This window comes from Lissotriton vulgaris, chromosome 4_1 (genome assembly GCF_964263255.1).
Source record: "Lissotriton vulgaris chromosome 4_1, aLisVul1.2, whole genome shotgun sequence".
Lineage (NCBI taxonomy): Eukaryota > Metazoa > Chordata > Amphibia > Caudata > Salamandridae > Lissotriton > Lissotriton vulgaris.
Genome location: NC_141691.1, coordinates 379,648,841 through 379,676,735, shown reverse-complemented (window position 1 = coordinate 379,676,735; position 27,895 = coordinate 379,648,841). Strand labels below are relative to the sequence as shown.

Below are 27,895 nucleotides of genomic sequence, written 5' to 3'. Positions count from 1 at the left end.
CCCTCCCGTCCCTGGGCTGAACGCGACGCCAGAGGAGATTGAGCGTTTCCTCATGGCCATTAGGTCCCTTTCTCCTCCGACGGGCTCCGAGGCGCCTCCGGGCCCAGCGGACCTGTTTGAGGGCCCTAGTGGGTCGGGGGCTTCGACCCCGACGCCGTTGGTTGCATCGGCCCGGCGCCGCAGGGCCCCACGATCCCGACACCGCCGGTGCCCTCGGGCCCTGCGCCGCAGGACGCCGCTGGGCCTTCCTCGGGCTCTGGATCGTCACCGGAAGACCTTACGGACCCCCCCGGCGTCGGTCCGTCTGGTGTCACCTCCGGCGCCGTCCTCGGGCGGCGCCGCCCCGATACCTCCCTTGCTTCGGTTCCGACGTCGGGACGGCGCCTATCAGCGCCGCACCCGACGCTGTTTGGAGATTTTTACTTCTATGAACCGACCTCATTCAATTACAACCCTGAATCTCAGGAGATGAGTGATGAGGAGGATTGGGAGGGGTCTGAGGACCCTCTGACCAAGGAGTGTCAGTCTAATATAGACTGGGCAGGAGACCTTGGGGAGGCCAGTGGCCTGGACACCTCTCCAGACACTGGATTTGTCTCTCCTCCTACCATGGCTTCGGAGGAGGGGGCTACTTATGGTGTGGTGTTGACGAGGGCTGCCAAGGCCTTGGGCCTTGAGCTCCCCGTCGCGGCTGTGAGGACTACCCTCCTCACAGAGGTCCTTAAACCGCAGTCATGCTCGTCTGAGCCTCTGCTGCCTTTTAATGATGCCTTGACCGACGTTCTTTTGGGCACTTGGTCCAGGCCCGCTACGGGTTCGCCCGTAGATAGGAATGTGGCCAGACGCCACCGCCCGGCTCCGGCCGACCCATGTTTCCTGTCATCCCACCCCACCCCGAGAGTCTGGTCATCCAGGCCTCTAATTCCCAGACCGCATTCCCGACGGCCCCGCCGGACAGGGAATCCAAGAGGTATGAGAATTATGGAAAGAAGATATTCTCATCCCTTAGTTTGGGACTGCGGTCTTCCAACACCGCATGCCTCGTGGGCCGCTACACCCACTCTCTGTGGTAGACGGTGGCGGAAGTGCTGCCAGAGTGCCCGTTGGAGGTACGGGCCAAACTCGGCCAAGCACTTGTGGAGGGCCGAGATGCAGCCAAGTATTCAATCAGGTGTGGGCTGGATACTACCGACTCGCTAGGCAGAGCGATGGCTACAACAGTGGCGGTGAGACGCCTCGCCTGGCTGAGATACGCCAATTTTTCGGCAGATGTCCAGAACACTCTGATGGACATGCCGTTCGATGGCCGTCGCCTCTTTGGCGACAAGGCAGACCACGCGCTTGAGCGCTTTAGGGACTCCAGGGCTACGGCCAAGTCCTTGGGCCTCTCGGCTCCACGCCAGCAAACGGGTGCCTTTCGCTCCTTTCGTGGCCAGGGAAGGGGCACCCCCACACGTGCCGCCAGCCACTCGCCGCAGACTATCGTCCAGCGCGGCGGCGGCCGTGGAAACAGCCACGGAGGCGGTTGGGGAACTAGGCGAAGTCAGTCCACACCTGCCCCCGCGGCATCCACCTCTAAACCCTCCTAGTCCATGCTTTTCGGCCCATGTGACGCCAGTGGGAGGCAGGGTTCGCCATCACCACTCTCACGGGCGCACTGTCACTTCGGACAGGTGGGTGCTGCAGATCGTCCGGAGGGGCTACTCCCTCCCCTTCGAGACGACTCCTCAAGCCATGCCACCGCAACACCACCGCGTATCAAGGAATCACTTGCGGCTCCTGCAGGAGGAAGTTTCAGCCCTCTTGGCCAAGGGGGCCATCGAGCGCGTTCCTGGCCAGAAGTAGGACGTGGTTGCTACTCCCACTACTTTCTGGTACCCAAGAAGGGCAAAGGGGGCCTACGCCCTATCTTGGATCTGAGGAACGTCAACAGCTTCCTCCAGAAGGAGAAGTTCAAAATGCTGACTCTGGCTCAGGTCTTAGCTGCCCTAGACCCAGGAGACTGGATGGTAGCGTTGGATTTGTAGGACGCGTATTTCCACATCCCCGTCGTGCCGGCCCACTGGCGTTACCGGCGATTCGTCTAGCACTGAAGGCATTCCTCCCGTCTGTCCGAGGGAGTGTAGTGCAGGTGTTCACGGACAACACATCACCGCCATGTGGTACTGCAACAAACAGGACGGGGTGGGGTTGTGGACCCTCTGCCAGGAGGCTCTGCGCCTCTGGCAATGGCTGGAACATCAGGGCGTGACTCTGATGGTTCAACACCTGGCAGGTTTTCTGAACGCCAGGGCGGACGAACTCAGCCGACGGTGCTCGATGGATCACGAATGGCGTCTGAACTCGGACGTGGCGCAAGGCCTCTTTCAGCAGTGGGGAGAGCCTTGGTTAGATCTATTCGCCACCGAAGAGAACGCGCAATGTCATCAGTTCTGCGCGTTGGAATTTCCAAGGCGGCACTCGCTCGGAGACGCTTTTCGTCGCGAGCGGAGCTGCGGTCTGTTGTACGCCTTTCCGCCTATACCACTTCTGCCCAGAGTGCTGAAGAAGATCAAGCGCGACCGGGCACAAGTCATCCTTGTGGCTCCGGACTGGGCACGAAGGTACTGGTATCCCGAGCTACTCAGTATGTCAGTCGATCCCCCGGTTCGTCTGCCTCTTCAGGAGGTTCTTCTGTCGCAGCAGCAGGGGACGGTCCTCCACCCGAACCTGTCCAGTCTCCACCTCCATGCTTGGAGATTGAGCGCCGACAGTTGAGGCCATTTGACTTGCCTCCTGAAGTCTGTAACATCATTCTGGCAGCCAGGCGTCCCTCCACAAAGTCGGTATACGCCTGCAGGTGGAACAGATTTGTGGCATGGTGCACAGCAAAGGCTGTGGATCCCCTCAATGCCCCTCTTTCTGAGGTTCTCCTTTTTCTTCTCTCTCTTGCCCAGCAGGGCTCTGCTCTGGGCACTGTCAAGGGCTATCTTTCAGCTCTTTCAGCCTTTCTCAGGCTTCCTGACCAACCTTCTTTGTTCAAGTCCCCTATCGTTAATCGATTCCTGAAGGGCATCACTCATATGTTCCCTCCTCTTCCCTTCGTGATGCCTCAGTGGGACATGAACCTCGTTCTTACGTTTCTGATGTGCGCTCCCTTTGAGCCACTCCACAACTGTCCTCTTCGCCTTCTTTCTTTGAAGACTGCCTTCCTGGTAGCCATCACCTCTGCCAGGAGAGTGAGTGCACTCCAGGCTCTATCTTGTGAGCCTCCTTTCCTTTCAGTCCATCCGGACAAGGTTGTGTTACGGACGAGGCCCTCCTTCCTACCCAAGGTAGTCACGGCCTTCCACATTGGGCAATCCATCACCTTGCCCACCTTCTTTCCGCCTCCGCACCCCTCGAGAGAGGAGGAGAGGCTCCACCGTCTGGACCTAAAACGTGCGCTCTCATTTTATCTGAATCGCACACAACAGTTCCGGGTGGATGATCAACTCTTTGTTGGATACGCGGGCGCTAAGAAAGGGAAAGCGGTGCACAAGCGGACCATCTCCCAGTGGATTATCTTGTGCATCCAGGCGTGCTACTCCTTGGCTAAGAAGGAACCCCCTGTTGGGCTGAGGGCTCATTCCACTCGAGCCACAGCCACTACAACTGCCTTGGGCTAGGTGTGCTCTTGCAGGAAATTTGCCAGGCGGCTACGTGGGCCTCGCTGCACACGTTTGCAAGACACTATTGCCTGGACAGTCAAGTCCGGAGGGATGGCTACTTTGGCCGTTCCGTCCTCCAGGACTTTCTGGTGTGATTATTGGTTCGCAGACCCACCACCACGGGGTTGGTATTGCTGGGGTATCTATTCTAAGGTAAGGAATCTATCACTAACGTGTCTCTTTCAGATGCACAAGTTACTACTTGTGTAACGATATATCTGTAAGAGACATTAGTGATAGATTCCTTACCGACCCACCCATCCTCCCCGTTCTGTGAACTGATATCTAGGGTTAAGGTCATCCCCTTTCAGGGCCCTAGTTTCATGGCACCAGTGTTGGTTTTTGGCATGGCTCTGCGCTTCTGGCGCGGAAAAGCTGTGTCTAAGAACTGACGTCAGCACGCGGAGGCGGCGTCTAAGTACTCCGACGACATCATCACGGCGCCCACGACGCCGACGACGGACGCGGAGCCGCAGACTACGCCTACCGACGCGCAAGGGTACTGCTACGCAAAAGTTTCCGGATCCAGTCTGACGCCTGGGGATATTCTAAGGTAAGGAATCTATCACTAACTAATGGCTCTTACAGATATATCGTTACACAAGTAGTAACTTGTGCATTTCGTAGGAAGACCAGATAAAATATTCATAGATATATGTACATGCGGCGCAATTAATCGTAAATATGGAGCCTAATGCTGCCCGCGTAGGGGAGAGATGGCACTCATTGCAGAATCCCGGATCTACTTACTTCGATATCACACGAAATGCGGAACATGCGACCTCCTACAGGAAAACGTGGTTACAAACACAGGAAAACGCCAGCGGCCATGTTTTTAAACAAATATGCGGCGGAAGTATCGGGATACCTGTCAGATTGTTAGGTGTTGAATAATTATGATAGAAAGCGGACTTGCGAATGCGATGTTTGCAAACGCTCAATGACAGTCCGATTTAAAAAATAACAAGATCAAAGCAGGCGCCATACTTAGTAGATAAGAATCAATGCAGAACCCGGCAGATTATGAATTCTGCAAAACCACAGTTACGTTTGAAAGAAAACAATGTCTAGGGCACCCTTAAGGAACCCAAGTCTATTAATCATAAAGCCAGGTTAGAAATGGAGGATAGATTCACTCTGTAAGAATGTCAACTCAACATGCAAAAAGCAAAGTATAACTTATACAGGAAACCAATAATGATAAAAAATAGAGAAGTAAAGAGGGGAGAATATTTCAAAGTTATATGACATAAATGCATCTAACATGTAGGAAAAAATAAAATAATAATTTTTTTTTTTTAAATTGTATCACTAAGGAAAAGTAAGAACTGGTACTGCAAAATAAAATCTATGGTAACTAATGGCACATATAGGGGCAGAACAAAATGGTCCTTGATTTACCACACAGTAACAAGACTGGAATAACAGGGGACAAATGTGTTGTATGCAATGCACTCTATTCCGTGATATACCATGATATTTCCTCATTAAGGCCACGTTTAACGCAGTCTAAATGGTATATCTAAAAAGTTTCACGTTTCTTGTGTGTAATTTCTGTAGGTTGGCCTGATCGTGACTGCACTTTCTCTAAAATAGACCATTTAATATCTTGTTCATTATGATTCATTTTCAGAAAATGCTCGACCAATGGCACCATCATTCTCTTAGTTCTCATAGCAGATTTATGTTCGCTAAAGCGAGTATGAAATTCACGACCAGTCTCGCCTATATATGCTAGCCCACAACTACAGAATAGGATATAGACTATATTGCTGCTACGGCAATTTGTCAGATGACGAAGTTTGCTTTCCTTGTGATTGTATGCAATAGTCTCAGATGTAATTGCTGAGTCACAAGCATGACACGAACCAAATCTGTGGTTACCCACAATGACAGGAAGTCCCGTAATGGAACGTTGGCCATCTGAAGGAGACCTTTTTAGTTTGGCGAGTATGCACAAGCATATCTCTCAAGTTCTTATTTCTTCTGTAGGCTAATAGAGGTAATGGCATTGGGGGAACCTGATCGTCTGTGTTTAAGATTCTCCAATTTTTGTTTATGATGTTCCTGATCTTAAAATTTAAAGTTGAATGATTTATAACACTTGTTATCCGATTTTGCTTGAGACGATTAGACCCTTGTAACAGGGCTGCTCTGTCATAGTACTTGGCTCTTTTGAAGGCATGTCGTACTAATCGATGGGGATAACCTCTCTTGAGTAGTCTGTCTTTAAGCGCATCTCCATATTTGTGGAAGGCGGCCATATCTGTACAGTTACGGCGAATCCGTAAGAATTCTCCAAAGGGGATGGATTCCCTCTGGCAGTTGGGATGGTAACTGTCAAATTTTAAGATGATGTTTTTGGCTGTAGGTTTCCTGAAGAGGCTGACTTTCAATTGTCCGCTGGTACCCTCAATGCTGATATCCCAAAAATCAACCTTATTGTTATTATGGTTAACTGTGAATTTAAGATTTGGGTCACTGGCATTGAGCCAGAGAATAAACGCTTGCAACATGTCAACTGATCCACTCCAGATAAAGAAAATATCATCTATAAAGCGTTTCCAAATAGATATATTTTCAAAAAATGGGGCCAATTCATTATAGATGTTACGTAGTTTCCACTCACCCATGAACGCATTAGCTACACTAGGGGCACAAGATGCTCCCATTGAAGTGCCCTTAATTTGTTGGTAAAGGGAGCCATTGTACTCAAAAAAGTTATTCAAAAGAACAACTTCGAGGCATTGCAGGATGAAAACATCTGGACGGTTATCAGGGAACCTGTGTAGGAGGGCTGACACCGCCTGCAACGCTCGACACTGAGGAATATTGGTGTATAATGCCTCAATGTCAAGCGTCACAAGGATGTCAGTCTCAGGGTTGAATGGAAGTCCCTCAATTTTGTTAATAATATCCCCTGTATCACGTATGTACGAAGCATACTTATGTGTGAGGGGGCACAAAAAAGTATCCACATATTTGGATAGGGGCTCAGTACAAGACCCAATGGTGGATATTATGGGTCGCATGGGCGGATCGGTTTCTGACTTGTGTGTTTTTGGTAAACCGTAAAGAGCGGAAATTGTAGGGCATGATTTGTTCAGGTAGGTAAGTTCGTCCTCGCAGATAAACCCATCTCTGAATGCCACTTGGGTCATTTCTTGAATATGAGCATTTAGTCTTTCTAATTCTCTTCTCTGTGCTGGTCTATAGCGATCTGTCACCGCCAGCATCTCAATCATTTTCTGATCATAGGTGTTTTTGTCAAATACAGTGACACCTCCACCTTTCTCGCAAGGTTTGATTACGATTGTTGAATCTGTCTTAAGTCTATTTAGATATGTAATTTCCACTTTAGACAGATTAAATTGAGGTTTCTGGGGGTTCGTAATCACACGCTCTATGTCCCGAAGGACATTCTGTTCGGAGATACGTACCTCAGCACCCACCATGTCCAACGTAGGGGTAAATGTAGATGGAGGCTTGCACCTCGATATGTTATTGTCCTCATCATTCATGGGTCTATCCGAAAATAATTTGTTCAGTCTAACCTTCCTGAAAAAGGCAAATAAATCCTTGTGTAGTTTAAATTTATTCAAACACACACTCTGTACAAATGATAAACATTTACTTAGCACCTGTATGTCTTTGGATGCAAGTAAACCTGTGGAGAGATTGTAAATAGGTAAGTTTTCACTAGTCGGTGTACCGTCTACCACCAATACTGCTGGTTGCATAGGTCTTTTTAGAACACGAATCACTGTCTTTCCGGACCTTGTACATGTATGCGGCATAAACGAAATTAACTATACGGTGCCATAGAACGGAATAAATTACTCTACTCTAAGGTGGGTTTCTCGCATAGGTAATTCATCAGTGGTATTGGATAAGACTTAAGTAAGTACACAGATCTTACTGTATCTTCTTCTCGTTTGTCGAAATTTACCAGCCCAGCTGCAAACCGAGTAACAGTTACCATATTGAATCTACGTTATCACCTTCCCATTATTTCATTGGACATCTATAGAGACTCCTACACACTTGACATAGGTAAGGCATACGTATCTTTTGGAAGTCTTGTTTGACCACCCATCTATTTCAAAGATTAGTTTATTTAGGATGTTTTTCTTTCATAGTTATTGATAAATCCTTGAGTTATCTTCCCACGTGGTTCATGCCGGTGATATTTCCCTTTGGGAATTAAGCAGAACGTATGGTTTTTAACCCCTTCCACACTCATGACGAGCCCAGCTCGTCATGGAGCAGGGCGCTCGCACGCTGATGCCGAGCTGGGCTCGTCATGGATAAAGGAAAATAGCAATTCCCAGCACAGCAGGGGAAAACGCCTAGCAGCCAAGGTGTTAAGTGTAAGTAAATGGACATCTATTATATATCTTATTACATGCCATTTTTATCTAAACTTGCAAAATTTCCTGATCCTTCGTCTCTCCTCTTCTTCCTTATTTTGAAATGAATGCTACATTATGAGACCATTTAGGTATAATCCATCAATATTCAAGAGTAGGCACCCATTATATGTGCTTTTAGCGCTTTAGTGCTTTTCTTGAAAAGAATGCTACATTATGAGATCATTTGGGTAATATCCATCAATACTCAAGAGTGGGCACCCATTACATGTTCCTTCAGTGCCTCATTAACTATGGTCCATGTACACCCACTGAGAACTCAGGTTGTGTTGTGTTACATGTTGAGCTCAAGTGTCAGAAAGTTTTTTAATCATGTATATAATTCTTGTATATTGGTTTGGTCTCTCTTTTTTCAGAATATAAATGGTGACCGTGTATATTTTTCTCCATTATACTCTTTAGGTCCCCTGTTCATGTGGGTTTGACTGCCTGGAAGAGGTCCTGAAGAAGGTGGCCGTTGGCCGCCGAAACGTGCGTCGACCATAGTGCGGGGTCTCATACTAAGTTTTGAGACTCGTTAGTTAGCAGAGATCTCCCTGCTGATTAGAACCCAGATTCCTTTTTCAGATGTTGTGGATGTGTATGTAACGAGAGTATGAATGTGTTAGTATGTTGCGATGATTTGTGTGTTAACAGGGGCATATGTTTTTGTATAAATTGTTTTTTTCACATATGGGTATTGTCACTTTATCTCCTTCATTGTATGAACCATGAAATTATTTATATGTTAATATTGTGATTATATGTCTCTTATGTATTCTAATTCAAATGAATAATATATAAACTTGAAAGCAATGCTAAAAATAAAATATTAAAAGCTTCATATATTTTTTGAAGAAAATAAAAAGTCTGTTGTGAATCTGTCACCCTTATTATTAAGAATGGGATGCACACCTATATCGAAAGATTGTGCCCACTGAGGGAACTTCCTCTTCTGTTGAGCTGTCAGCATCCCCAATCCCGTGTATGCTTTCAGGCTCCATGGTGGATTCCACCAGCTGCTCCAGTTCAGTGAGGCTTGGTGCACGGCTCTTCCCTCCACCTGTGGCTGAGGATTATTTCCCTTGGGTTGCTATCTTCTTTTTTGTGGTAATCCTCAGATCATACCACTTTTTTTTGATGTCTTCTATTTCACGATGTGTGATCCCAAGGGCATTTACTTTGCTCTGGATGGCCAGCCAGGTGGTTCTTTTGACAGACTCTGCCACTTGCAGGGACTGTCTCCCAAAAAGCTGGCTGTAATGCTGCACTACCTCCTCCACCAGCACATGGAGCTCAGTTGTGCTGAATTTAATCTTCCTTTTTCTGTCAACACCATCCTTCTGGGCTTCCTGGGACTCCATGGTGATGCTCTGATGGGCTCAGTGCAGCCTGCTCCTCTGTCCCCCCTCCAGCTCTCCAAACAGTTCTGTGGCTCTGCACCTGCATGGGTGTGGCCAACTCCAGGTACGGGGTGTGGTACTTGCATCTGATTGGTTGATTTCACAGTAGCTTTGTTGTGGGGTGTGGTGGGTGTCCCTGATTGGTTGACTGGCTCACATGTCTTCCATTCGAATTTTCGAGATCGGCTTTTACCGATTCGGTAATCTTCGAATCGGTAATCTCCGATTCGGTATCTCCCATTCATTCCTATGGGTCTGGAGGCCCATTGGGTTAAATGGGTGATACCGAATCGGTAATTACAGAGTCGGTGATTACCGATTCGGTATTTACCGAGTCAGGATTCCGACTGTTTCCGATTCGGTATTTTTTTACGATTTTTTACCTACATACTGTTTTCCGAATCATAAATACCGATTCGGTATCAATCCGTATTTATGAACCGGTAAAATGAAATTACCTACATTGGGCCCATAGTGTTTTAGAAATATGGATTAACATAACATGTGAGGGCCTTACTCCAAGGCACAACTGTACATGGTGCGCCATTGCCCATTGGATATCATTTTGTATGGTGGAATGTTACTCATTCGACAAGGCATTCTCCTCTGGATGGCATCATTGGTCTTTCTACCATGGTTGTTTGAGATGCTTAAAGCAAACACCGAGACTTGGGTCCCTTGCTCACTTTGCCACTGGATTCAAGCTAGCCTGGCTGATGAAGGGTGTTACCCCGAAACCGGTCCCAGGATGCTTGTTTTCGGTCCAGGGAGGTTGGACAGGCAGTTCGGGCTGGATTGTTCCCAGGAGGCACAAGGTCAAGACTGATTCGCATATAGCTGGGTCTGAACTGAGCTAAGGAATGACGATAGATTCAACGCAGATCTGTGATGGGGTGAGTGTCTGAAATGCTTCTGCCCTCCGTCATCATCTCCTTGTGTTTGCTTTGTTTGAGGTGCTCCTCAGAGTAGCCACTTGTTCTATACCCCGCATACCAGTAAGCACCATGTAATAGACATCTGGTTTTGAGATGAGTTTGGCCAGGTCATGTTGAAAAGCAGTTTTGGTTAAGCTTACACTCGTGCTCCTTTAGCCCTCATCCCCACAACTATTATATTAATAGCCCACGGTTTCAGCTACTCAAATTGATTTGTGCATGTCCTTGTGATGATGGGTGTAAGAATGGATATTGATAATGCAGGGGAGATGGCTAAGCTTGTGGTTGGGGACAAGGGTGTGATGTTCCTTCACACAAACACTTATCTGTCTGTTCTGCCTTGGACTGGTTGTTGAATTCTTTGAGTGGTTAAAACCTCCAGTAGTTGATTGGGAGGCAGAAAAAATAAACTAGAGTGAGAAACTTCTAAATAGCAGTTTTCATTTTATATTTGTCAATGTTTGCGCTCTCTCAGAGATTTTACACTAATAATTTTGAAATCAAAAACCAAAATTAAGAACTATTTAATGACATTTTGTCCAAACAGTCTTCTCTAATTCTGCTAATTATTATCTTGATATGTGCAACAAATTTCTGTATTTATATTTTATAGTTGGGACAATAATGAACAGGAAAATATGAGCCCATGGGACATGGAACCGATACCACAAGAATGTAAGTATGTATTTCAAAATCTTTTTATGTAGGATGAAAAGGTTTAATGCAATCTGTCTCGGATGCCATGCATGATACTCAAATTAAAAAAGGTTGTAACATTTATGCAATGCCATATGGAATTGCAAGTTTTAGTAATGATTTAGGAGTCTTTCTTTTCCCTAAACCTGGTCTACTTAGACATAGTGCACACGTTCACTCGTATCTAGATATGTTGCATACTTTCTCTCCTCTATATATTGTGAGTTTTAATGTAGATTTGTTCTTTGTATATGAAGTCTTTTCAACCTCCTAATTTTTTATAATATATACTTCCCTGCTTTATACACAGCCACAAGAGTGTCACCTGGCACCTGACTATATTTGTAAAGACTTTAAAGCGTAGCTACTCTGCGCTGGTATGTGATATCGTCTGTCTCCACGTCAGCCCTGTTCCACTCTGGGAAGTCAAGGCTGGAGCTGCATATGTTCTCAATCCAAGTGCGCTGACATCAGCTCCTCTGTTTCTTTGCGTTCTTACATAGATTCTGAACCAAATCCTACTTTTCCTTGTCAGTTCGCTCGTTTTTTTCTGATTACATTATTTTCCATTGCGCAACTGAACATATCCCATTCTAAAACTACAGGGTTTAAGCCTTGTAGGCCACTGCAATTAGGTGTCAGTCACAGATCCCTACTTGACATGTGTTTGGTGTTTGGGTTCCAAGTCATGCAAAAAGTGTGCCTTTATTCACTCGAAGGCAGTTCGGCATCCTGAAGCCAAGGTGTATGTTGCCGAACACTGTTATGCAAGTCAAGTTCCTGCTCAAAGTTAACATCATAGACCCATTTTTGCTCTCTGGGCAGCTCCAACAACTGGTTTAAATGCAGTCCAAGTCTTTGGGTAAGGCAGAGTCCTAAAAGAAGCATAGTAAATCCAAGCAGGACTCATTCCAATCTTGCCACTCGCTTAAAAAATCGTGAGGATGTAAAGATGCCCCCTAAGTCTTGATCCCTATCCCCCACCAAAGAGATAATTCCGGAGCAGATTCCCATGCACTCCAGATTTCCCACAATAGATTGAGCTATTCAGGGACATAATGTTGCAAATCATGTGCACCCTTATAGTTCCTTATGATTCCAAGGCTCCCTGGAGGCCGCCAGTCAGTTTACTACCAGCAGTTTCTCCCTCCCCGCTGTCTGTGCCTGCTGAACCCATCTTGGATTCAGCTCTGATTCTGGAGCAGACTCCACGTCCTCGCTTTATTTTCAACTCTCATTGATGCTGCCGATGCCAAAGGATAACCTCTATTCTATTGCCCTTTCCAACTCTAAACTGACCCTGCCTTGGCTGTGGTGATGTCCTGGAATAGGATAGAATAGAATTGAATTTTGCCACACCCAACCCCCTGTTCACTCCGACTCATACCAAACCGCACCTTTGCCTAAGAGCTGCTCTCTAGTTCTCCAACAACTTTTTGGATTGCATTCTTACCATGACCAGCCAGCCTTTGGCAAAGAGGAAGATGGTGGTGATAAATCCCCGCACAATATAACAATGTTTATCTGGACCTTCGAGAGGCAAGTATACTGGACACTTCCCCTTTCACAGGGCTAAGATCTCCCCCTGAGCCCTCAATAGAAAACAATGTTTAATTTGCTGTGTTCATTAGACGGGTAGCTAAAGTCATGAAATGAAAATCTAGGTACTCACTGAAGCAGCTCTGCAGCCTGGGCAGACCTTATCGGAGCCTTTGGCACATTCAGGTAAGACCAGACTTAGTCACAGGTACCTGAGCTAAACCTTACTCCTGCCATCTGTAGAATCACGGGTTGGATGCCGCAATACATCTGCTCCCTGTTTGCACTGTGCAAGATTCCGTTTTCAATGATTGCACAGTGCGGACAAGCATCCAGCACTGTGCAATCATTGAAAACGGCATCTTGTACAGTGCGAGCTGTAGTTTTCTGCTGCTCAAGTAGATTTCTACTCGAGCGTCAGCTTTCTCAACGCGGACTGGTAGTTTCTCATCACGATCATACGCTAGCACTCGCAATGAGAAACCTTACCTCCCTGCGTTGAGAATCTCGCCAGGAGGTTTATTTTCCACGCTTGCGATAGGCAACTTGATGTTGCTGATCGCGAACGAGAAAAAAGTCTCGCCGGGATGTCATTTTGCTTGCTCGCTGTTGCCAACTTGACGTTGAGGACCGCGAGCACGCAAAAAATGACCGCTGCACGACGCTACGCGTGTTTGCACTGTGCTACGAGCAGTTTGCGTAGTGCGAAGTAGCGCAAACTTCGCAAACTACGCGAGCGTAGCGTAGTGCTTGGCCCAGGGTTACTTCAGACCCTTAAGATGGTGGCAATCAGATTGGTGCTCTTAATGTTAATGCATTTTTATTAAATGCACGTTGACCAACAGTTTCTTGGTGCTAGGGACAAATATTCAGAAAAAAAGAGAAAAGGTGCTACTAATATTCTTGTCTAAAAACCCAAGTGTTTAAATTTTTCCTGAAGGACCTTACATCGGGTTGAGATTGAACCTGTCATGGTAGGGAATTCCATAAGGTCGGCTCCTGTATTAAAATGTGGCACACTCACATACCTTTTTTCTTGAATCTGGTCATGATTAAATGTTTGGATGATGAGGACTGAAGTCCCAGAGTGGGAATATACTTTCTGATCCTATTAGCTATAAAACTGGACCATTGTCCGAGAGGACCTTAAACATGAGACAACAGACTTTGAATTTTATTCTCTCCTCCATGGGCAGCCAACAGAGGTCCTTCAAAATCTTTGTGACATGAGAGATCTTCGGAAGGTTATAAATCCGTTTTGTAGGCTGATTTTTGATGACATAGTCTGATTCACCATTTGAGGTGGATCAATTTACAGAATTTGCCTAGTCTAATTTGGAGCAGGGGCATAATAACTTTTCAGCGTGTCTTTAGTAAGGAGCAAGGCAATTTTCTTGATCTTTTTAACATAAAGGTGCTGGCGGATATTACTGCAACAAAATGAGGTTTCGGTCTCACCTAGGCTTTTGCCTTAACTTTTTTTTAGGAGTGAGCACTAAGCCATCTAGGCTTAGCTGACTACATAGATTGACTTTATTGTTTAAAATAACTATATGTTAAAGTTTCAAATGGTTGTTACCCGTCCACCCCCGACACAGCACATGATGGTCTGAAGTTCTGCTGAGGAAAAGCAGTACCATCCAGCAGAATTTGGAGCTGGGAAATGTCTGCATAGCTGTAGAGTCTGCAGTCTCTTTTCCCTAGTTCCTTAATAAGGGCCATGCTATTTAAGTTAAATAAGTGGCACGATGATGAGGATTGAGGGGCCCTACAGTCAACTTGTAGGGCAGTAGCCCTGAAGAGGCAAGATGGACTGAGTTCAGCCCTTCAGAAATTACTTTAACCAATTCAGTGCCTGTCCCTGTAGGCCAGCAGCCTCCACCCGGTCAGCCAGTATAATATGGTAATCTGTATTGAATGGCTGCAGATAAATCCAACAGCACCGGTACTGAGGTCTCTCATTTATCCTGGCTCAAGTCATCTATTATTGATCATATGACAAATTCAGAACTATGTAATGGATGGAAGCTAGCTTGAAGAGGGACTAGGAATGTATTCTCATGAAGGAATGAGTAAGTGGCTTTTATATAGGACTCGGCTACTCGAATACCCCGGCGCTCCTCAATAGAAATAGGTGAGGAGAGCAGATTCCATGAAGTGTGCACAAATCCCTTAAAGTTTAAAAAGATACATCTTCGGTGCTTTTTTAAAGGTTTTTTCCTCTGTATTTAATCTAGATGACCAGGCATCTGGTTCCACATGCTAGCCTCCCTGACCGTAAAAGAGGACACCAAGCCTCCGTTGTTTCGTAAAACAGGTGATTGCTAGCAAGCCCGCTCTGCTTGAGTGCAGCACCCTTCCTGCTCTGTACTCCTTGATCCTCGCATTCAAGTATGAGGGATGTTGTGGAGGACTTGGTGGGCCAGTGTCGGGGTTTTAAACATTACTGCACACTGGAAGTCAGTAAGGCTTATCACAGAAGTGGTGACTCCTGGCCCGTCCCTCCTCCCCGCTCCCGCCTCCCAGCTGCTCCTCCCTCCCACTGAGAGATAAGGCTTGTCCCTTCTTGACTAGCGCTGTGACCGCCTTGGATTCCTCTGAAGCGGTCGCACCCCACGCTCCCTGACCATCTTGCTGCCTGTAACATTGTCTGGTATGGTAGCGCTTGCTGCCTGATATCGTAGCGCTTGATGCCATATTATTTGCTGTAACTCTGTCTGATATCGTAGCGCTTGCTGCCTGATATCGTAGCGCTTGCCGCTAATTGTTGTGCCTTTGCTCTTGGGCTAATTGACACTGTTGCACTGCTCGCATCGCCTGCTGAATTTATTGTGCCTCTTTGTGCCGCTTCCACTGCCCAGATCGTAGGATTGCTCCGGTGGTGCCCCAGTATCGCTGTTTGTTTGTGCTGCCATTTTGTTGTTGACTCCTGGCCCGTCCCTCCTCCCCGCTCCCGCCTCCCAGCTGCTCCTCCCTCACCCCTCCCCCCTCCACTACCCATTTATGACAGATGCATTTGCGTGCAGCGTCCACGCGCAGCGGTCGTGCCCCATGCGCGCCCAAGGTGGGCCAAAGGTAAGCTTGTCTACGCCCGTCCGCGCCTGGACCGCGCCCAGCGCCAGACCCCCTGCCCCCGCAATTCCCATTCCACCCGCATAACATACGACGCCGCAACCATCTCAGCCCTCAACCCCGGACGCACACCACTATGCCACCAAGCTACCCCAGGTCACACCCATGGACCCTTCACCTGCCACTCCCGCAAGTTCGCCTGCAATAGGACCCACACCAAATCCACCAACTCCGACAACAACCACCTAAAGTGCATCCTGCTCAACACCCGCTCAGTCCACAGACACTCCATTGAACTCTGGAACCTACTCGACACTACATCGCCGGATGCTGCCTTCCTCACAGAAACATGGATGAACGCCTCATCAGCTCCCAACATCGCCATAGCCATCCCGGACGACTACAAGATCATTCGAAAAGATCGCACCAACCAAACAGGAGGAGGCATCGCCATCGTCCTTAAGAACACCATCCGCATCACGACCAGTTCCGACGATAACCTTGCTACCGCCGAACACCTTCACTTCCAGATCCACACCGACCCCAAAACCACACTCAGAGGCACCCTCATCTACAGACCACCAGGACCCCGCACACAATTCAGCGAAGACATCACTGACTTCATCAGCCCACATGCCCTCCCTTCCGAGAACTACATTCTACTGGGAGACCTCAACTTCCACCTGGAAAAGAAAAACTACAGCAACACCACCACCCTTCTGGACAACCTGGCCAATCTCGGACTCAAACAACTTGTTAACACCCCCACCCACCTTGACGGACACACGCTCGACCCTATGTTCACCTCCAGCATACACATCTCCTTCGATCACACCACAGCTCTCCATTGGACGGACCACAGCTGCGTTCATTTCAACTACAAAAAGACCACGACCCACAACCCCCCACAACCTATTCCTCGAAGAAATTGGAACAAAATCACCACCGACCAGCTCTTCACATCGCTTCACCAAAACCCCCCTGCCAAATCATCTGACCCAAACCAAGCAGCCACCAACCTCACAAAATGGATCACTCACAGCGCCGACGAACTAGCACCCTTGAAAAACCATATATTCAAGCAAGGTAGCAAAAAAGCCCCCTGGTTCAACGATGACCTTAAGAAATCCAAGAAGTCCTGTCGTACTCTCGAGAAAGCGTGGAGAAAAAACCCAACCACTGACAACCTAGCCACCTTCAAGAACGCCACCCGCAAACACCACCAACTGATCCGATCCACCAAGAAATCCGCATTCAAGGATCAACTTGACAACAATGCCCAAAACAGCAAGGAACTATTCAACATCATCAAAGAATTTACCAACCCCACCGCCGGCACCAACGACATCACTCCCTCACAAGACCTCTGCGACTCACTATCCTCATTCTTCCACAACAAAATCGCCGAAATACATAACAGTTACGAAAACCAGGCCGAAGACCAGTCCACTCCACCCACCTCCGAACCAAAACCGCACTCCAACAACCTTTGCGCCTGGAACCCAATCACCACCGAAGACACCATCCGCCTGATGAACTCCATCCACTCAGGCTCGCCAACCGACCCATGTCCCCACCACATCTTCAACAAAGCAGACTCCATCATCGCACCCCATCTCCGCGATGTCATCAACTGTTCCTTCAACTCCGCTACCTTCCCGGAAAGCTGGAAACATGCCAAACTCAGCGCCCTTCTGAAGAAACCCACAGCAGACCCCACTGAACTTAAAAACTACCGCCCCATCTCGCTCCTCCCATTCCCTGCTAAAGTCATTGAGAAAGCCGTCAATAATCAGCTCGCCGCCTTCCTTGAATCCAACAAATCCCTCGACCCTTCACAGTCCGGCTTCCGAGCCAAACACAGCACCGAAACCGCCCTCATCGCAGCAACAGACGACATTCGAACACTACTGGACAATGGAGAAACAGTTGCCCTCATCCTACTTGACCTCTCCGCAGCCTTCGACACAGTCTGTCATAGCACCCCCATACAACGCCTCAGCAACGTCGGAATACAAGGAAAAGCACTGGACTGGATCATCTCGTTCCTCGCAGGAAGAACCCAGTGAGTCCGCCCCCCACCCCCCCCTTTTAGATCAGAGGCCACCGAAGTCATCTGCGGCGTACCACAAGGATCATCACTCAGTCCCACCCTCTTCAACGTTTACATGAGTCCCCTCGCATCCATCGCACACCAACACAACCTCAACATCATCTCCTACGCAGACGACACCCAGCTGATCCTCTCCCTCACCAAAGACCCAAACACCGCCAAAACCAACTTACACGAAGGAATGAAAGAAGTAGCCGAGTGGATGAAGAACAGCCGGTTAAAACTAAACTCGGACAAAACGGAAGTCCTCATCTTAGGATCATCCCCCTCAGCCTGGCACGACTCAAGGTGGCCACCGGCCCTGGGAACCGCACCCATACCTACGGATCACGCACGGAACCTGGGATTCATCCTGGACTCCTCCCTCTCGATGACCAGACAAGCCAACGCTGTCTCATCATCATGCTTCAACATCCTACGCATGCTCAAAAAAATCTTCCGTTGGATTCCCATCGAAACAAGAAAGACGGTCACTCACGCACTGGTCACCAGCCGGCTGGATTATGGTAACACCTTTTACGCCGGAACCACAGCCAAACTACAGAACAAACTCCAACGCATCCAAAACGCCTCAGCCAGACTCATATTGGACATCCCTCGGCAAGCTCACATTTCCGGCCACCTGAAAGACCTCCATTGGCTCCCTGTCAACAAGAGAATAATGTTCCGTCTCCTCACCCACGTACACAAAGCCCTCTACGACTTAGGACCCGAATGCCTCAACACGCGACTATCCTTCTACACCCCCTCCCGCCAACTACGATCGTCCAATCAAGCCCTAGCCACAATTCTGCGCATCCATAGATCCACCATGGGGGGAAGATCCTTCTCCTACCTAGCGGCCAAAACCTGGAATTCTCTCCCCACCCACCTCCGCCTTACACAAAACCACCTCTCCTTCAGAAAACAACTAAAAACTTGGATATTCGATAAGTAAAGCACCCCCCTCCCTCAAGCGCCTTGAGACCCTCTGGGTGAGTAGCGCGCTATACAAATTCTGGAACTTGAACTTGAACTAGCTTCTACTTGAGGTGTAGAGCCATGTTCTGTACCACTTGTAAACGCTGAACTTGATAGTCAAGGAGACAGAGGTACATAACATTGAAGTAGTCCAGCCTAGATAAGATCAGAGCCCTAACCACAGTGACCTGAGAATTGGGAAGGAGAAGATACAGGAATTTCCTTAGCATGTGGAAGATCCAGAAAGATGATTTTACCACTGCTGATAACCTGGGCACAGAAGGAAATTTGGCAATCAAATATCAGGTCCAAGGTTTCAAGGCACTGCTGGGGTGGGGGGGGGGGGCGGCAGAGGTGAAACCCATGGAGAGGGTTAAACCTAAACAATACGATCTCAATTTTGTCTGGGTTGCATTGTAATTTTTTTGACTGGAGCCTGTCCAGCAATGCCTTCATGCAGTGGGCGCATGATGCTGTACCACTCACAAGTTCCTTTTGTAATAGAGCAGGAGATGTGAATTATCCGCATAAGATACAACGTTAATGCTGAAAGATTCAACCAGAAGAGCCAGGGGGTCATATATATATATTAAAAAGAGCAGGGCTCAGAGAGGAGCCCTGGTAACACCCAATTTCAGTGTTTTGGCTCTGGAGGAACTGGGATTCTTCCAGACTACCTGCTCTTGACTCCCCAAAAAGCAGCACGGACAGCCTAAGTCTGGCCCAGTCACCCTTAGATGTTATAGCCTTTGTAGCAAAATGCTTTGGTGCACTGTCAAACACTCCTGACAGGTCCAACAGCACCAGAGCTACATTGAGACCGGAATCAAGGCTGAACTTGGATTCAGAGACCTCTAAAAGCATTGTCTCCATACTGTGTTGAGCTCTGAAACCAGATTGTGATGGGTGTAACAGATTGTTGTCCACCAAGAAAGTAGTGAGCTGGCGATTCACTACTTATTCCAGAGTTTTGGCAGCCGCTTGCAGGAATGAGACTGGTCTAAAGTCTTCTAGCACTTCTGGATCAGCATTAGCGTTTTTAAGAGGGGGGGGGGGCAACGTTGAGCCTCTTCCAGGAGTCTGTTATGACACCTGAATGAAGTGAGTTGAAGAACTCCTGATAAATAGGGCAATATTGTCAGCAATAGTTTTCAGGATATGAGGAGGACAAGGGTCCTCTGGGGAGCCTGATCTTCAGTTTGCAAACTGCGCCCTCAACTCCACTGTCATGGGTAGTAGGAAGAACGTCAACCTTATTTGATCTATGGGCCCTGCTACATTTCCCGATCTCTGGACCAGACTGAGATGACTGGGACCCCCCAAGGTAGTCTGGATTTTGGCGACCTTCTCTTCAAAGATGTAGCTGAGTCCTGAACAAAGGACCTGAGTGGTCCCCGGCAGTAGGGCTACCATTTTAGGGTATGTGAAGACAGAGATTATTTTAAAGATCTCCTTCCTGTTATCATCCTCTTTAATACATTGGGATAAAAGGAGCAGTGTTCTCGTTGTGTGTTTTTGTGATAAACATTGAGGGCTAATTTATAGCATATTTTGTCTGCCTCCTGATAGTGTCTGTGCCAGGCTCTCTCCAGCCTTTTTCAGGAAGATCTATCCGGGGCTAGGTCCTTGGAAAACCAGCTGGCTGAATGGGCTGTGATTCCCTTCTGAAAGGCTCTCTTTGTTGCAACTAAGTTGCCTGCTTTCAAGAGCTAAGTACTGAGAGTATTATCGTCCTCAGCGACTTTACCTGAAAGCACTGTTCTTGACTCATCAAGGACACTTTTAAGGTCAGAGATGCCTTGTTCCAGGATCTTTTCTCCAGCCCCTGCGTGGAGGATCTAATTTCCTTAATTCCTGGGAAAGGCCAGGAAGTAAGAAATGATCGAACCTGGTCATCTATTTGGGGTTCTCCCAAAGTACTGCTGCATTTGACAGGATAAACAACAAAAAAGAATACCAGTACTGATACTAGATTTCTAATAGCGAATGGTAACCAATGTATAGACCACAATTCAATACATGTATGTGCTATTTAATAGCCATTTATTCAAAAATGTTTCGCTTGTACACAGTTTTTAAGTTAGGGCTGCAATTCAAACGATATTATATTATAAAAATGAAAATAAGGACACAAAAGTGGAATAAAACCTCATACGTACAATCACTCATTACTCTTCAGACATATCACAATCAAAACACTCGCATTCACTCTTTCAAACTTGGTACCCCACACAAACTGGAGGATGAATACACCAAAAGGTGGAGTGCTTGGTCTGCCACAAAATCAAAAGCAATCCATAGTTCGAGGCATGTGGGCTGCTGAATTCATATCTGTGCATAGATCGCCGCCTAGTGTTGGGTCCGGATGATTGCACATTGTCCTGGAAGAGTCTTCGAAGTATCCGAGATAGGTGGCTCCTCCCCTGGACTACAGTGCGCATGGGCATCTCCTGCATCCCCAGATTGTTTTTTTCCGCCATTGGGTTCGGATGTGTGTCGGTTCCCTCTGTCGGAACCGATAGTTGTTAACTCTCTTAACTCGAGACCAAAAGGTCTTTAGGCTTGGCGCCGGTATCGTTTTCGTTTGGGTTTACTGTTTCTTCAGCTCCGAACTCTCGCTGCCCTTCCGCGTGCTGTCGGCGCGGACGGGCCTACACGACGCTCCAGACATGGAACGGACTCCGTTTAAACGGTGCCCGGTGTGCAACGCGAAATACTCGCACTTCGACGTGCACCCTGTGTGCAACACTTGTCTGTCGCCGGACCACGACGAGGCCAGGTGTATGGCCTGCTCGAAGTTCCGGTGCAAGAAGACCCTCAAGATTCGTCGGGCTGCGAGACTCCAGGCCAAACTGTCTGCGCCCCCGCCAGACGACATCTTCTAAGAAGACGTCGGAAGCGACAATGTCCAACAGGTTTCGGACTCTAGCCCTGCGTCCGAGGGGGAGGCCTACGACGCAGGAGACGAGGAGTTTGACGAAGCCGGCGACGAGGTAGGGGACGATGATACGGCCATTGCCACCGTGGGGGATAGCTCGGAGGAAGAGCATCCCCGGACTGACTCAGGGGTCGACCCCCTTCCTGCGGCCCAGGTCGAGGGATCGCCTTCGGGCCTTACCCAAGACCATGTTATTAGTCCAGCAGCCCCGCCTATGGGCCCGGCCACGGACATTTTGGAGGTGCCACTCACATTTCCAAAAACGAAAGTGAAGCCTTCGGGTTCAACATCTTCGGTTTCGAAACCGAAAGTGAAAGCAGTGCTGAAGGCTCTAGAGGCGTCAAAATCAAAGAAGTTCAAAGTGGCCGACATGGACAGTCCCGCCAAGATGGCCGACCCAAAGGCCTCCGGGTCGGTGCCGAAGACGAAGTCGTCCGACGCGGCTGCGTTGGCGCCGAAGAAGGTCGCGGTCGATGACCCGAAGACGGCTTCGAAGAAGCGTCAAGGCGATCCCAAAGCTCTGGCTTCCCCGGCTCCGGCCGTCGGAGCCAAGGATGGTAACGCATCGACTCCGAAGACGGTGCCTCTCGCCGACATCACTCCCAAGCCAGGGAAGTCACGAGAGGCGGTCACACCCTCTCCAGCCCTTTCGAAGAAAGTCGAAGAGTCCCTGCAGCGGATTCGGAAGGTCGCGGAGCTTCCCGACCCTGAAGCTGGGGTGTCGAAGCCCGCGCAGAAGCCGTCGAAGGCACAAGCGCCTATCCGCTTCACCCTGCCGCCGAAGTCGACGCCGAAGGCCTTCGCTTCGAAGCAGGTAGCTGGGGTGCCCTCGAAGGAGGTGTCGAAGCCCAAAGCGTCTCCGGTGGTGGCTAAGCCTCGGCTCCAGCCACTCGCGGAGGAAGAACGTCGTGAAGTCATCATCGACGCCAATACCGGGAAACTGTCCCTCCTCAAAAGGAAAATCACCACGGAGCCGGTGTTTTGAACACTTTCGCATTCCTCTCAAGAATTAGAAGGACTCTGCGAGTACTTTGCCGCCTTTGGCGCCGGCGTCTCCGAGTGCCCTGCCGCGTTCCCCGACTCACTCCAACGCGGGGGATGGCGACGAGGAGGAGGTCGAGTACAACTATCCGGCGTACTCGGATCCGGAGGAGGAACATGAACCTTGGTCTGCCGGAGGCGACCCTGACGACCCGCAGTCGGGTCAGGAACCGCAACTCTTTGCGGTGAAGACTTCGCCAACGGAGGACTCTGCTGCCTTCAACGCGTTGATCGAGAGAGCTGCGGCTAACCACGATGTTGAGTTGCACTCTGATCCTGTGGATGTGGACTTTTTATTTGACACTTTCTCTGTGGCCGAAAAGTCAATCAAAACTTTGCCAATGCTCAAGGGAGTGCTCAAGCACGCGCAGGAGGTCTTCAAGGAGCCCACTCGGGCACGTGTCATCAATCCACGCATTGATAAAAAATATAAGGCAGCGCCCTCGGATCCAACATATATCAAGGGACACTTGCCACTGGACTCTTTGGTTGTTTCCAACGCTCGCAAGAGGGCGAACTCGCAGACGACTGGTGACGCTCCTCCCCCAGACAAAGAGTCAAAAATCTTTGAGGCCTCGGGGAAATGGATCGCTGCACAGGCAGCTAACATTTGGCGCATCTCAAACACTCAGGCCCTACTTGCACGCTACGATAGGGCTCATTATGACACCCTAGAGGCACTGCTGCAGCACTTGCCTGACCAATACAAGGAGGCAGGGGAAATGTTAATTCAAGAGGGAAAGCTCATCACAAACGCTTCCATCAAATGTGCGCTAGATGTGGCTGATACAGCCTCCAGGGCAATCAACACTAGTGTGTTGCTCAGAAGAAATGCATGGCTTAGGATTTCAGGGTTTAAACCTGACATACAAACAACCATCCTGAACCAGACGGTTAATCCTGACCATTTGTTTGGCCCTGAGGTGGATGCGACGCTTGAGAAAATGAAAAAAGATACAGACACTGCTAAGTCTATGGGGGCCCTCCAATCTCAGCAGTTTCGGGGTGGTTCCTTTCGCTGCTCCAATACCAGAGGCACCTCAAGGGGTCAGGCATCGCAATCCACCCAGTACTACAAGGGCAATACCCAAACCTCATACACCAACAAGGGTAGAGGTGGCTACAGAGGCAACAACATCAAAGGCAGGGGACGTGGAAACAACAGCTCCAGGTCCACCGCCGCCAACAAGCAGTGACGCCTTGTCACTGCCCCCCGGCCACACAACACCGGTCGGGGGAAGACTCCAGCAGTTCCTGCCCGCGTGGAAAGCCATCACCACGGACAGGTGGGTCAGGTCTCTTATCCAGTACGGTTACTGTCTAGAACTTACCTCAACTCCACCGAACATACCCCCAAGAAGCCGTCCTATGTCCGGCGAGCACTTGCTCTTGTTGCAGCAGGAAGTTCAGGTCATGCTGCAAAAGGGGGCAATAGAGCTCGTCCCACTGCAGGAAAGGGGTACAGGGGTTTACTCTCTGTACTTTCTAATCCCCAAAAAAGACGGTTCCCTGCGGCCCATCCTGGACCTCAGGCCCCTCAACTGGTACATTCTCTCGGAGCATTTCCATATGCTCACGTTGCAGCAGGTACTCCCTCTGCTTCAACAAGGGGACTTCCTGGCTACGTTGGATCTAAAAGATGCATACTTTCATATCCCCCTGCATCCTTCCCACAGGAAGTATCTCAGATTCACGATCCAAGACCAGCACTACCAGTTCAGGGTTCTGCCGTTCGGGGTCACCACAGCGCCAAGGGTCTTTACGAAGTGCCTGGCGACTGTGGCGGCGCATCTGCGACGCCAGAACGTCCACGTCTACCCTTACCTGGACGACTGGCTCATTCAAGCAAAAACAGAACAACAGTGCGCCGACCACGTGTCCCGCACCATTCATCTCCTGCACGATCTGGGATTCTCTCTGAATTACCCGAAATCCCATCTCCAGCCCGCCCATGTACGACAGTATCTGGGCGCGACAATAAACACTCTGGTAGCCACTGCGCAACCAACTTCAGTGAGAATCGCCAGTATCCAAACGCTGATCCAACGATTCAGACCTCAACACTCGCTTCCAGCGAAGGTGTTCATGCAGTTGATAGGCATGATGGCCTCCTGCATCTCCATTGTCCCGCACGCGAGACTACATATGCGTCCGCTTCAGGAGTGCCTGGCACGTCAGTGGACTCAGGCTCATGGGCAACTGACAGACCTAGTGTTGGTGAGCGGTCGGGCATACAACTCTCTGCATTGGTGGAATCCACAAAACCTTTGCAAGGGCCGACCATTCCAAGAGCCTGTGCCACAGATTATCCTGACGACGGACGCTTCTCTCCAGGGATGGGGAGCGCATGTACTCCACTACACAGTGCAGGGACTATGGACACTACAGCAAAGGAAGATGCACATCAATGTGTTGGAACTGATGGCAATCTTCATGGCCTTAAAGGCGTTCAAAGTACACCTCTGCAACAAGGTCGTGTTGATCCGGACGGACAACATGACAGCCATGTACTACATTCAGAAGCAGGGAGGCACACACTCTCCGCAGCTGTCTCATCTGGCTCAGAGCATGTGGAAGTGGGCCATTCAGAGGAACATCTTCCTCATGGCGGAGCATCTCCCGGGCAAGGACAACCAGATGGCGGACCTGCTCAGCAGGCACAGTCATCAAATGCACCAGTGGGAGATACATCCATCAGTACTCCAACCGTACTTCCAAAGGTGGGGTCATCCAGAGATAGACCTGTTCGCCACAAAGGAGAACGCAAAATGCCAAAGCTTCGCCGCCAGGTTCCCACACCCGCAATCACAGGGCAATGCGATGTGGATGAACTGGTCAGGCAGATTTGCGTACGCTTTTCCCCCAGCACCTCTGATACCGCTGGTGGCACGCAAGCTCAGGCAGCACTCGATGACTCTCATCCTGGTTGCTCCAACGTGGGCTCGCCAACCATGGTACACCACGTTTCTGGAACTCTCCGTGGTACCGCATCAAAGGCTTCATCTCACTCCCAGCCTTCTGACTCAGAGCCATGGCGACATTCAGCACCCAGATCCGCAACAGCTCAACCTGGCGATCTGGCTCCTGAAGTCCTAGAGTTTGGCTACCTCAATATTCCTCCCGATTGCATGAACATAATTCGGGAGGCAAGAAAGCCCACTACTAGAGCTTGTTATGCGGCTAAATGGAAGAGATTTGTCATTTACTGTGTTAACCACAATATTGACCCGCTAGATGCTTCAATTCAAAACATCATTTGCTACCTGTTCCACCTGTATCAATGCAATTTGGCGTACTCTTCCATCCGCATTCACCTGTCTGCTATGGCAGCATACCTCCAGAACAGGCAACACCTGTCACTTTTTAAGGTCCCTGCTATCAAGGCTTTTCTGGAAGGACTCAAGAGAGTCATTCCGCCAAGGACCCCACCAGCTCCAGAATGGAACCTCAATGTGGTTCTTACAAGACTGATGGGTCCTCCCTTCGAGCCACTGCACTCTTGTGAGCTTCAATTTCTGACTTGGAAGGTTGCTTTCTTAGTAGCAATTACATCGCTACGGAGGGTTAGCGAGTTGCAGGCGCTCACCATCCAAGAACCTTTCTTCCAAGTGCATGCTAACAGGGTTGTGCTCCGCACTAACCCTAAATTCTTACCCAAGGTTGTGTCTCAATTCCATATGAACCAGACAATTGAGTTGCCGGAGTTTTTCCAAAACCCAGAGACACTGGCAGAGCGGATGCTCCACACCCTTGACGTTAAAAGAGCCTTGATGTACTATGTGGACAGGACAAAAGATTTTCGCAAAACCAAGCAGCTTTTCGTTGCTTTTGCCTCACACCACAAGGGAAACGCTATCTCCAAAGCTGGGATCGCAAGGTGGATCGTGAAATGCATTCAGATCTGTTACGCTAAGGCTAAACGCACTCTCACAATTCCACCAAGAGCCCACTCCACCAGAAAGTTGGGGGCCTCTATGGCTTTCCTAGGCAACATTCCCTTAGAAGATATTTGCAGAGCAGCCACATGGTCTACCACACATACTTTCACTAAACACTACTGTGTAGACGTGCACTCCAAACAGCAGGCAGCTGTTGGTCAGGCTGTTCTCAAGACACTTTTTCAGACTGCTGCAGCTGACACGGGCGACCGCCGCTAATGGAGGGACTGCTATGTATTCTATGCACAGATATGAATTCAGCAGCCCACATGCCTCGAACTGCAAATGCTACTTACCAGTATGCATCTGTTCTTGGCATGTAAAGCTGCTGACATTCATATCGCCCACCCTCCTCCCCGGCGCCTGTAGCAGCTGCAGTCTTCATATATATATATATATATATGCTCATAGCATGGTCATCACTCACATACTTCACTCCATCTCTGCCAATGGCTAAAAACAATCTGGGGATGGAGGCGATGCCCATGCGCACTGTAGTCCAGGGGAGGAGCCACCTATCTCGGATACTTCGAAGACTCTTCCAGGACAACAATGTGCAATCATCCGGACCCAACACTAGGCGGCGATCTATGCACAGATATGAATGTCAGCAGCCCTACATGCCAAGAACAGATGCATACTGGTAACTAGCATTTGCATTACTCAAAACAATACACTATATACAATTCAGTTAAATTACAAAATTTGGACATATACATCAAAATTCAAGTGTATTAATGCCAATACAGATGCAAAACGAATTAGCAAAAGGGCAAAACCAGCAGACCCATCGGCCTACGCGTTTCGAATCCCTATGGATCTCTGGATTCTCTTCAGGGCCAATCAGCTCTGTAAAAAGAAGCAGAAAAAAACATGTATCTGGCAACTCCAACCAAGTAAACATGAGAGCGCTACTACACCTAGAACAACACTCTAGCTCACCAGTCTAGTCTTAATCAATAAGCAGCGTTCACAGATGGAGGCTCCTAAAGAAATAAGGAGGTGGGACAAAGAAAAGGGAAAAAGGGACAGGGTAAATCATGAATGAGTTTTTTGGAAAGTCTTCAATCCGCAAGCAAGTGGGCAAAAAGCCTGGTGGCTTACCTAATGAGGAGTCCACCGTGTCCTCAGGTCGTGTAATGAGGATTTAATCAATAAACAC

At 48.8% G+C, this 27,895-nt stretch overlaps 1 protein-coding gene and 1 pseudogene across 2 annotated transcripts in view; one reads left to right on the top strand and one right to left on the bottom strand.

Moving 5' to 3' along the window:
• BRWD3 (bromodomain and WD repeat domain containing 3) overlaps window positions 1-27,895 on the top strand; it is a 1,253,402-nt gene that overhangs the window by 848,932 nt on the left and 376,575 nt on the right. For both annotated transcript variants that reach the window (XM_086918755.1, XM_086918756.1), the window contains one exon: window positions 11,050-11,111. In XM_086918755.1, coding sequence (XP_086774881.1) covers window positions 11,050-11,111 — 62 coding nt within the window. The remainder of the gene's footprint in view (window positions 1-11,049; window positions 11,112-27,895) is intronic.
• LOC147718774 (uncharacterized) lies at window positions 5,146-6,205 on the bottom strand (annotated as a pseudogene).